The 11,257-nt window shown below is 54.0% G+C and overlaps 1 protein-coding gene across 2 annotated transcripts in view; it reads left to right on the forward strand.

Annotated features, from left to right (window-relative positions):
* FLOT2 (flotillin 2) overlaps positions 1 to 10,802 on the forward strand; it is a 20,526-nt gene extending 9,724 nt beyond the window's left edge. The window contains exons 2-11 of one of the 2 annotated variants that reach the window (XM_003797137.3): positions 284 to 365; positions 5,539 to 5,629; positions 6,605 to 6,728; positions 7,225 to 7,343; positions 7,727 to 7,840; positions 7,942 to 8,061; positions 8,148 to 8,362; positions 8,648 to 8,831; positions 9,258 to 9,407; positions 9,525 to 10,802. In XM_003797137.3, coding sequence (XP_003797185.1) covers positions 284 to 365; positions 5,539 to 5,629; positions 6,605 to 6,728; positions 7,225 to 7,343; positions 7,727 to 7,840; positions 7,942 to 8,061; positions 8,148 to 8,362; positions 8,648 to 8,831; positions 9,258 to 9,407; positions 9,525 to 9,563 — 1,238 coding nt within the window. In that variant the 3' untranslated portion in view covers positions 9,564 to 10,802. Of the gene's footprint in view, positions 1 to 283; positions 366 to 3,911; positions 4,003 to 5,538; positions 5,630 to 6,604; positions 6,729 to 7,224; positions 7,344 to 7,726; positions 7,841 to 7,941; positions 8,062 to 8,147; positions 8,363 to 8,647; positions 8,832 to 9,257; positions 9,408 to 9,524 lie in introns of both variants that reach the window. The other variant, XM_023517528.1, reaches the window with a different exon arrangement.
* The last annotated feature ends 455 nt before the right edge of the window (positions 10,803 to 11,257 follow it).

The raw sequence follows: 11,257 nt of genomic DNA on the forward strand, positions 1-11,257 counted from the left end.
AAAAGAAAAATGGAAGCTCTTTCAGACTACTCCTGTCCACTAACCTGTTCTGGAAGCACTTACATTCTAAACTACTCATTGGCTATCCTTTTTATGCAAATCTGCCTACCGAACTAGATTCTAAGTTCCTTAAAGGCAGAGAGAGCTTATCTCCCATTTATGTGTAACCTCAGCACTTGGCACCCAGCAGTAGGAGCTGTCAAGTCTCAGAGCAGGTACAGGGGGATAGATAATAGACAAACTCAAGAACTGACTGACCAGCATCGGTTTGCTTTGCTCCCAGGGGGCTGTTGTGGTTCCGACTATAAACAGTACGTCTTTGGCGGCTGGGCCTGGGCCTGGTGGTGTATCTCCGACACTCAGAGGTAAGTGCATGGGGGCCACCGGATGACAGGGCAACTGAGAGTGGGGTTTCCAGTGTTCTCCTTCAGCCCATAGGTCAGCTAGAGCATCTGCCAGTTGCCACATTCCATTCTGGTGGGTGGGAACCTCCTGAAAAGCAAGTGAAGTGGGTTACACAGGGATATAAGAGATATGTACTAGGAAGGTCTGTCATGGTCGTCTCCTGAGTGTTTTGGGGGGTTTTTTGCACCCACCCTGAGAATAGGCAGAACACCCTGAGTGGGTGTTTTTGTTGTTGTTTTCCAGTGGAGGTGGCATTACTTCTGTCTGTCTCACAGAATTCAGAGTCATATCCAGGCAGAATCTCAATTTCACAGCTCTAGCTCAGTTATTTAAGATGTCTGGACTTATTTGGAATAAGACTCTGAAAGGAGAAAAGGCTAAAGAGACCCAGAACACATACCCTTATCTGTCCAGGTCCTGGAACAATTCAGGCAAGAGCTCAGAGTAGTCTAGCTAGGCATGGTAGCACACAAGTGCAATCCTAGCTAATTGGGAGGCCAAGACAGGAGGATCAATTTGCTTGAGGCCAGGAGGTCAAGGCTGCAGTGAGCTAGGATTGCACCAGTGGCATTCAGCCTGGGTAACAGAGTGAAATACTGGCTCTAAAAAACAAAAGTGTCCCAAGAGCTGGAAGTTGCTGTGAGCTGTGATGTCATGGCACTCTACTAAGGGCAACAAAGTGAGACTTTAACCATAAATAAATAAATAACAAAAGTGGTTCTGTGACAGTGGTGAGTTAGAGACAAGGGGTAGGGACCTAATCAGTTAGTGTTGGGGTCAGGCAAGACAGATCTTGACCTTGTAAATCAGTCTGGACTTATTAGAGGAAGAAGGATTTCCATTCCCAGAGGGCCCACTGTCCACCTCTACCTGCTGCTGCTTCTAGAACCCAGGGAAGGGCCAGAATGGCCTCTGCTGTGCTCCCTCAGTGCCCACCCAGAAGATGAGGCATGTCAGCCACTTTTCCACAATCACCCCCTTCCTGATTATGGGAGATTGCACAGGGGGAGCAAATCCTTCCAGGCCAGTATCCAGGCAACAAGGGCAGCAGACTTGTGAAGAAGGTGTGGACCTATTGTGGGACTGGAGGTCACCCCACAAGGGATGCAATGGAGATTCCAGTGGAAACCCCCTTTACCCCAGCCCTCCCTAATTGGCAGACAGAAGCCCATGTCTGCACCGAGCTGCAGGGACGTGATGCTTCTGGGAGTCTGAGGGCATCTTCTAGGTCAGGGGATGGAAACGTGTCACAGCTTTTCAACTTTACTGGTTTCCCAGTAACCCTCTCCCATTCCTCCCTCACCTTCCCTGCCAGGGGTGAGAGATCCAAGGCTAAAACTGTCAGAGAGTAACCAAGAGTAGTCACAGGCTGGACATGGTGGCTCACGCCTATAATCCTAGCATTCTGGGAGGCCGAGGCAGGGGAATCCCTTGAGCTCAGGAGTTTGCAACCAGCCTGAGCAAGAGTGAAACCTTGTCTCCACTAAAAATAGAAAAAACAGCCAAGTGTAGTGGCATACGCCTATAGTCTCAGCTACTCGGGAGACTAGGTAGAAGAATTGCTTAAGCCTATAAGTTTGAGGTTGCAGTGAGCTATGGTGATACCACTACCCTCTAGCCAGGGTGACAGAGTATTTAAAAAAAAAAAAAGAATAGTCACAACTTCCACTCAGAAGATCCCAGTGGGGCCGCTGGCCTGTCAGAAATATGGGGAGCCCCCTCCAGAGACACAACCACCTCATATACCCTGTGGTGCTTATACAAGAGAGAATCTTATCCAAGCACCTGGACTTACAGCCAGACCCAGAGACTGTCCTGCATGGACATTCAGTGCTGGGGCAGTGCCCTGCAGCCCTTTCTCCACATGCTTAGTCTCCTACTCCCCCTTCTTGCTCTGGGGAGCAGAGCCACAGGACAGGAGGGCCACACCTCTCCAACAGCAGGTCTGGAAGTGAGAGGTGAGGGAGGCTTGTACCTCTTCCCAGGAATCTGGCCACCCAAGTTCCACATATCTCCTAGTCCTTCTTACAAGCCCGTCCCATTCCTGCTCCCTTTTCTGGGGAGCAGTCCCTTGCCCAATCCCAGCCTGCCTGGGGAATGTCTCCATGGGCTGAAGCCTTTATTTCCCAAGGTTGGCAGGAGCCTCTCAGGTAAAGAAGAGGCTTCTAACTCAGCCTGGGTATTCAGCCTCCCTTTTGAAGTATTTGCCATAGCCATCCCACATGTTGCCCACCCTCAGGGTCAGCCATTTCTCCTCTAAGCACAGTGAAGTCCCTCCTGCTACTCTTAGCTGCCATGTCCTGTACTGTCCTGAAGCCCTGATGGAGGCAGCTCTCACCCCACTACCTGAGCAATTTCTCCACCTCTGGCATCTGAGCTGCAGCCTCCCCTCCCTCCCTCCCTCCCTCCCTCTTTCCTTCCCTCCCTCCCTCCCTCCCTCCCTTTTCTTCTTTCCTTCCCCAGAAGAGAGCTTGGTGGGTTGCTGTCTGAGCCAAGTCAGTCTTCTTGGGCCCAAGCATGCCAGTGTTAGGGCTCAGATGAAAGCAACCTTTGTGCACCTGCATGGCTGGAGCCCCCAGGGCTGTCACTGTGAGGGTGGCCCTCCCAGAGCTGAGGTGGGGGTTCCCCATTGCCTACTGCTCCTTATTCCCCCACACCCACCACCTGCTTCTGCCCCTTTTGCATCTCTCTACTCTTTCTTTCTCTGGTTTAAGAAAACCATCCACACTGTCCACAGTCTGGCCTCTCCCTGCACACACACACACATGCCGCCCTTGGGAGGCCCAGCAGGGTGGGCCAAGGAACTTCAAAGTGCCTTGTGTTCTTTGCCAATACTCCTCTTTGCCCATGGCCAACTTTGGAAATTCCCAAGTGAATTATTCCCTCATCTCCCACCTGTCCCTCAATATTCAAGCAGGAGCACACTTTCCACCCCAACCTTCCTTCACCACTACTCCCTGATCAGAAAATCCAAATTTTTCCTTGGGCTTTTCTGACCCTACCTTGCCTTTGTAGTACAAACCTTGAGGTTTTGTGCTCCGAGCAGGATTTGGTATTTGCTGGGGCTCATTAATCCCCAGAGTGGCCTCTCCCTCCCAATTTCTGGAAACACAGGCTTGCCTGTGTTAGGAAGGTGAGGATGTGACAGGAATCTTCTGGGAAGGTGAGGTAGTGGGCAACCCAGGTGCCCTGTGCACAGGCCTCCCGGCTTCAGTCCATGAGCCCAGGGCATTAGCAGGCATCGCTCCCAGCCTGTGGCCCAGCAGCTCTTCAGAAGGGTTTAGGGGTAGAGAAGAGATCCAGAGGCCTCAGGCCAGCAAGGAGGTCTCTGTTCTCCTGAAGCCCTAGGCTGAGCTGGCAGTGGGGGGGTTGAAATATTGAGAGCATCCCCACCCCACCCCAGGCATCAGGCATCATGCTTGTCTGGTAACCACTGTGTGTGTTTGCTGTGTCCCCTCCTACCCCTTCCTGTCCCTACCTCTCCCTATCCCCTGGCTGCTCCTCAGACTGTCTCTGGAGGTTATGACCATCCTGTGTCGCTGTGAGAATATTGAGACGTCGGAGGGGGTCCCGCTATTCGTAACAGGGGTTGCACAGGTAATAACCCACCTGCTTCCTCCCCAGTGTCTAACCTTCTCTCTCTCCCTGCCCTGTGGGGCCTGGCAGGTAGGAGCTGATGGACTCCTCTCCTGAGAGTGTACTTTCCTCCCTCCTCTCTCTCCTCTACTCCTCTGGGTGCCAGCATGGATCCCTGTTGTAGAGCCCTAGGCCCTTGCCCACTGGGGATAGATGGGGGAAGGAGCAAGGGATTCTGGAAGCTCTGCCGAAGTCTGCCAGTGAGTGTCCTTGGATGCCAAGCCTTCCCTACCATGCAACCATAGTTTGTAAAATCTATTCTTGGGCTGGGAGGTTAAGTAACTCCAGGTGTCCGCTCTGTGATGTGTAGGTTCCCACCTTCATTGCTTCATTCACCAGCTCTCTACTGAGCACCTTCTTAGTCTCAGGCACTTAGAAATGCATCAGCAAATGTCAAAAGGCCCCTGTCCCTCAGAACCTGTGTGCCTGTGTTAGGAGGTGCACAACCACAAGAGGTCTAACCAGCATCTTCCTCATCCCCTCCCTCTGCATTAAATTGCCTTTCAGTCTGCTCAGGCAAAAGTCCTGTATCACCACCCCTTCCTCACCCATACTGCCATCTCTAATCGTGAAGGGTACTGTCCCCATCTCATCAGCCCTTATTGCCATAGAGGGACAGTCTTTGGTGCAGGGGCCTGAAAAGCTCCTTGTGTGGAAGGGGTAGGGTCCAGACCTCCTTCAATACCCAGTTTGAAGCAGCTCTGTCCCCTTGCAGACCAACTGTTATACTTGAAATATCTGCAGGTGTCCAGACCCCTTTCAAGCTGTGCAATTGTGGATGCTTGAGGAGTCAGATTATCTGGGCAGAGCAGGTCTTTCTAGGGATAACATGCCTTGGCCAGGCAGCTCTGGTGTATTGCCATTTCCCAACCTAGGGTGGGTTTCAAGTCATACACTGTTGCCACGTTGGAGGAACCAGGTAGGGCTTCCTTGGCAAGGGGCAGATGCGGGATAACTTCCCCCTTGGCCCAGCAGTCTACTCCCAGCGTGCCAAGCAATCAGGCAGAGGCTTCTTGGCAGCTTTTGGGGGTATCCCAGGATGCTGAGTAGACCCAGAGGATATATGAGGACCCCAATATGTGCAAATGGCACCCATGGGCAGCCTACAGGGCAAGGCCTTTGGTGCCACTAGTTACTTGTCCTAGAACATGCACACAGAGCTACACCTAGCCTCTCCCCACCCCTCCAGCCATGGACTACCCGTAGCTACTTCCTTTCTGCTCTCTGTTTCTCACAATTCAAGCCAGGCTGACTTGAGCAGAGAATATGTGTGCACATGTGCAGTTCCCTGGAGCCACCTCACCACCACCCCCGCCCTGCCCTCCCACCAACCTCCTTCTCACACACTGGAGAGCCGCCCCCCCACCCTCCTCTTCACCAGGACTCTTGGCCTGTCCCAGCTGGAGCAGTGAGGTATTGGACTCTTTCCCCACACTGCCACACTGCCAGGGCCCTGGGCACCCCAGACCCATGCCCCTGTTTTGCGTTTCTTGGCAGGATTTCCCTAGAGATTATGACGTTGCAGCCCCGCTGCGAGGACGTAGAGACGGCCGAGGGGGTAGCTTTAACTGTGACGGGTGTCGCCCAGGTATAGTAACCCAGCAGCCTTGCGCATGTCCGTTGAGCTGCCTCGTCCCCATGCTGGGGTTTGGGGGGAGGAGGAGAAGACAGCAGCCAGGGGCAGTCTCTCCAGTGCCCCTGCCCCTGTCCCCCCCCTCCCCAAGAGAGGGTCGGTAGTCGCCACTGGAACATCCTCGCTTGGCCCCCTTGGCCACCTAGCAGGACTAACAGACACCCCTTCTCTTCCCAGCGGGCCCACGAGGGACAGAACCAGTGCTGAGGGCTCCTGTCTCACTAACCCCACCCCCATTCTTTGCAGGTGTTGGAAATGCCAAGCACCAGAATCCAGGCCTTCCCCATTCCCTGGGAGGGGGGGCCAAAGGGACAGACCATTTGAGGCAGAGGAGCTCTGAGCTCTGACATTATAGTCCCAGCAGGGGGCCCGGGTGAGGGACCCCCCCTCCCTAATCCACCTCTCAGCTTCACAGGGCAGTGAGGTTCAACCATGTTATAACCCTCTGGTGAGGGAGTTGGCTGAGCACCTTGAAAAGGAAAGGCACCCTTGGTTATACCCACCTGGATCTTTCTCCTGCCCTGCCCCAGGCTTCTTTCCTAGTCTGTCTGTCTGTCCCCCTCCTGCTTATTTTCCCTTCCCATACTCTCTGCTCCTCAGCCTGAGCATCTCCCACATGTGGGGAGCTTGCAAGGGAGGGATTAGCTAGTGAGAGGACAGTGGGCTGAACGGGGGAGATAAGCTCCACACGCATGAGAAAGGCCGTATAGGGCCTGGGGCTGCCAGTGAACATGAAGTTTCTCAGGACTCCTTGTGCTGCTGTCTACCCACTGGAGGCCTCGGACAGATTCCAGCCTCCTTTCTAGCCCCTAGGGCCTTCAGGTCTGTAAAAGGAGGGGAGGAGCATAGCCACCACCCTCTATACTTCTGGGTCTGGGGCCTCCATCTTTCTCCCGCCATCCTGGCTGAAGCACCTCTGACCACTGGCAGGTGAAGATCATGACGGAGAAGGAGCTCCTGGCTGTGGCCTGTGAGCAGTTCCTGGGCAAGAATGTGCAGGACATCAAGAACGTCGTCCTGCAGACCCTGGAGGGGCATCTGCGCTCTATCCTTGGTGAGCCTCTGTCCAGCCTTTGAGGAGCTTCACAGGGTCCCCAAGCCAGGGCTAGGGGTTAGTGCAGGCCTGGCAGGGGGTCTGTCCCACTGAGGGTTTTTAAGCTGCCAACATTTTCCCCTAAGTTTTTCAACACTTTAGGTAACTTGAGTGAAGGACAGGGTTTCGGGGTGGGAGACTGTCGGCGCTCAGGAACCTGATGCTATTTGGGACACTTTTCCTCATCCAGGCTGGACTCCACAGGCGACTCAGTGTTAAACACTATTAAAAAGATACCTCACGGGCGGCACCTGTGGCTCAAAGGAGTAGGGCACCGGCCCCATATACCACAGGTGGCAGGTTCAAACCCAGCGCCGGCCAAAAAAAAATAGATACCTCAGGAAGCCCCAGTTCAAGCCACACAACCCCTGCATGCATTCAGACCACTGCCTGCATACCTCCTTTCCCAGCTGACTGGGCTCCCAGAGAGCCAGTCCATGATCCCTGTGTCCCCCAGGGACCTTGACTGTGGAGCAGATTTATCAGGACCGGGACCAATTTGCCAAGCTGGTGCGGGAGGTGGCAGCCCCTGATGTCGGGCGCATGGGCATTGAGATCCTCAGCTTCACCATTAAGGTAGGATATGATGAACATCTGTACCCCCAGCTCAGCGCCCATAACACAGTGGTTACGGCACCAGCCACATGCACTTAGGCTGGCAGGTTCCAGCCCAGCCAGGGCCAGCTAGCCAACAATGACAACTGCAACGAAAAAAAATAGCTAGGCATTGCAGCAGGTGCCTGTAATCCCAGCTACTCAGGAGGGTGAGACAAGAGAATCACTTAAGCTCAAGAGGTTGAGGTTGCTGTGAGCTTTGATGCCATGTACAGAGGGCAACATAGTGAGACTCTGTCTCAAAAAAAAAGTCTGTGCCCAGTCTATCTCAAAAAAAAAAAAAAAAAAGTCCACTTCTGGCTGCTCCTGTGTGCCTATGACTTGACTCCCCCTTCTCTTCCCAGGACGTGTATGACAAAGTGGACTATCTGAGCTCCCTGGGCAAGACGCAGACTGCCGTGGTACAAAGAGATGCTGACATTGGTGTGGCAGAGGCAGAGCGGGATGCAGGCATCCGGGTACGTGACATTTCCTTTCCACCCCCAGTAACAAGAAGCTCAGGGGTGATGGGACCATGGTCGCTCAGGGGACCCTCAGCACCTGCCTCTCCTGCTCTCAGGAAGCTGAATGCAAGAAGGAGATGTTGGATGTGAAATTCATGGCAGACACCAAGATTGCCGACTCCAAGCGAGCCTTCGAGCTGCAAAAGTCAGCCTTCAGTGAGGAAGTCAACATCAAGGTAAGCCATTGGGCATCCTGGGTTGGGGCTCAGGGCTTACCACTTGGTGGCCAGCCTCTAATATGCCAATCATTCTCTCGCCACAGACAGCAGAGGCCCAGTTGGCCTATGAGCTGCAAGGGGCCCGTGAGCAGCAAAAGATCCGGCAGGAGGAGATAGAGATTGAAGTTGTACAACGCAAGAAGCAGATTGCAGTGGAGGCACAAGAGATCTTACGCACAGACAAGGAGCTCATTGCCACTGTGCGCCGTCCTGCCGAGGCTGAGGCCCACCGCATACAGCAGATCGCTGAGGGTGAAAAGTGAGAGCAGCCCCAGATGCTGGGGTCCGGGGTCAGAGGAGGCTTGAGGGCCTGCTGTAGTGCTTGGCAGAAGACATCCTGGTTAGTTCCTTCTCCCACTTGCAGCTGGGGGCTGGTGGCCTCTCACTGGTCAGAACCAGAAGGTCTGGGCACCCCCACTTCAAATGTCTCCTGCCCCTAATATCCACCATAGCAGAAGTCTTGAGGGTTCGCTGGTCCCCAAGCAGAGCTTGAGAGGGTACCTTGGTATCTCCCACTGACCCTGTCTGGCCTGGGCTCCTCCAGGGTGAAGCAGGTCCTCTTGGCACAGGCAGAGGCTGAGAAGATCCGCAAAATCGGAGAAGCAGAGGCTGCAGTCATTGAGGCGATGGGCAAAGCAGAGGCTGAGCGGATGAAGCTCAAGGCTGAAGCCTACCAGAAGTATGGGGAGGCAGCCAAGATGGCCTTGGTGCTGGAGGCCCTGCCCCAGGTGAGGCTGCCACCCCAGGATGGGACCCGAGGGTCACACCTTCTCCCTTGGCAAGTATCAGAACATTTCTGGGCCTTGTGGTAATACAACAAGTAACAGAAGGAAGTGTGCTCAACAGTGGGACGGATAGGCAGCACCTGTGGCTCAAAGGAGTAGGGCGCTGGCCCCATATGCTGGAGGTGGCGTTTAAACCCAGCCCCGGCCAAAAACTGCAAAAAAAAAAAAAAAAAAAATAGTGGGACAGAAACCCTCCAACCAACCTACAACATTCCTGGCCTACTGGGCATCTCTTACCGTGGCTTCCAAATGAGGGTCAGCCAGGCTGCTTTGGGCTCTGGGTGAGCTAGAGAAGAGGGAGAAGTGTTGACAGGGAAAGCAGAAGGAGTCAGAGCACCGGCCAAGCTCTCCTCCCACTCTACGTCCTAGATCGCTGCCAAAATTGCTGCCCCACTGACCAAAGTTGATGAGATCGTGGTCCTGAGTGGGGACAACAGCAAGGTCACATCAGAAGTGAACCGACTGCTGGCCGAGCTGCCTGCTTCTGTACATGCCCTCACGGGTGTGGACCTGTCCAAGGTATGTACCTCCCTAGTTGCAGTAAGGTTACCTGAGCAGCCAGTTAAATTGAACTAGCTCAGGCAGAGTGGTCTGGGCCCTGAGGCCATGGCCTCATGGCATCTCCCATTCTTGCAGATACCCCTGGTCAAGAAGGCTACCGGTGCACAGGTGTGAGGCTCCTTTAGTCCACAGCCTTCAGCAGCTGCCCGCACCTCCCTCCAGCACCCATTTTAATACCACAGGGAAAGCGGGAATGTTACTGACTCTGGTGCCTTATTTTGTAGGGACCAGAAGTGCTGCGTGTTCAGGCCATCTTTGGCTGTCTTCCCTTCTGTCCTGTCTCTGTCCATCTCTTCCTCTCCCTCCCCCACACCCTCACTTACACTGCCACATTAATCTGGTTTGTCTCTCATCTCTGTGTGTGTCTCTTCCTTTGTCCGTCTTTTTCTATCCCTCTCCTCCCACCTCCTACGCATATCATGTAGTTTAAGCTGAAGATGTTTATTATAATCTCTGTGTGTCTGTGGGGGGGTGGCCTTGCTGCTCCTCAGAATCCTGGTGCCTTGAAGTTCTCTGTGCATCTGTCCATCCTCCCCATGGCCTTGGCCAGAGCTAAGCATGGGCGCAGGGGTCCGAGTAGGACAGTCATTGTCCCTACCCCTGGCCTGGTCTTTGTAGCCCTAAACCCTGCCCCAGGAAGCCCATGGTCTCGCCTGTTCCTGTCCCACTGGGCCTGGGGAGTCATGGCCTGCAGGGCCCAGGGCCATCACCCCTACCATACTTGCTTCCTAGGCCCAGGCTGCCACTCATCCCCTACCCTCTCTCCCCCACCCCACGGGTACAGAGGCAAGGCCTCTTGTCTCTAGCAGCTTCCTCAGTCTACTACTGCCTTAGGAGGCCCCTGCTTGTGCTCAGGGAAGTCCTCTTCATGGGCATGTCCCTGCTGGGGTGGTGGGGCTTGGTCCCAACTCTAATATCCTTTTATGGGATTAGGGTCTCTCCTTGATGGGGATAGGAAAGTGTGTAGACCCTCTTCCTGCTAGGGCTGCCCTAGGTTCTGGGCCCTTCCAATGAGGAAGGCTCTGCCAACCCTGTATAGAAGTGAGTGCTGTAGACTGGCCAGATCCATACACCTTGTGCCATCTTTCTCCCTGGCCAGACTGATAGGGCTGCAGCCATAGGGAAGTGGCCCAATCCTCTGTCTCCTTGCTGTAATGGAGGCAGGAGAACCCAGAATCCAAACATCCTGGCAGGGGTGCTGTGATGTCCTACAGTCCCAGTTCCCCACCCAGGCCCTGCCCCAGCCTGTGTAGCTGTTCCTGCATGTGGATGCTGCATGTCTGGTCTGGGGCTTGGATATTGCACTGCCCCACTGCCTGTCCCTTCTGATAAAATAAAAATCTCTAATGCCCAGACCCTGTGTTGTATCTTCTGTGAGAGGGAAATGTTGGCTGAAAACCAACCAAATCTTCCACCCATATACCCCGTCAGCCTCAAGGCTGCTTTTGGCCTGTTCTTTCCTACCCTAGCCACTGAGGGGCATCAGCATACTGGCTTTGCCCTTCATACTAGCCTGAGACATGCCTGCTGTTGGCCAAGGTACTGAGACCAGACCTGATACCTGAAGACCTGCTTCTGTTAACAGGTGGAAGGGGCAACCAACCTCACTGCACCTCTGTTCCAGTCCAGAGCCAAGCCTGTCACTCAGGCTTAAGCACATAAACCTGTTGAGGTGGGAGGATCACTTGAAGCTAAGAGTTCCAGACCAACCTGGGCAACATAGTAAAAACCTATTTCTACAAAAAAAAAAAAAAAAATTAGCCTGGCATGGTGGCAGGTACCTGTAGTCCTAGCTACTTAGGAGGCTG

The sequence above is a fragment of the Otolemur garnettii genome, unplaced genomic scaffold (genome assembly GCF_000181295.1).
Source record: "Otolemur garnettii isolate 467f Iridium unplaced genomic scaffold, OtoGar3 scaffold00112, whole genome shotgun sequence".
NCBI lineage: Eukaryota > Metazoa > Chordata > Mammalia > Primates > Galagidae > Otolemur > Otolemur garnettii.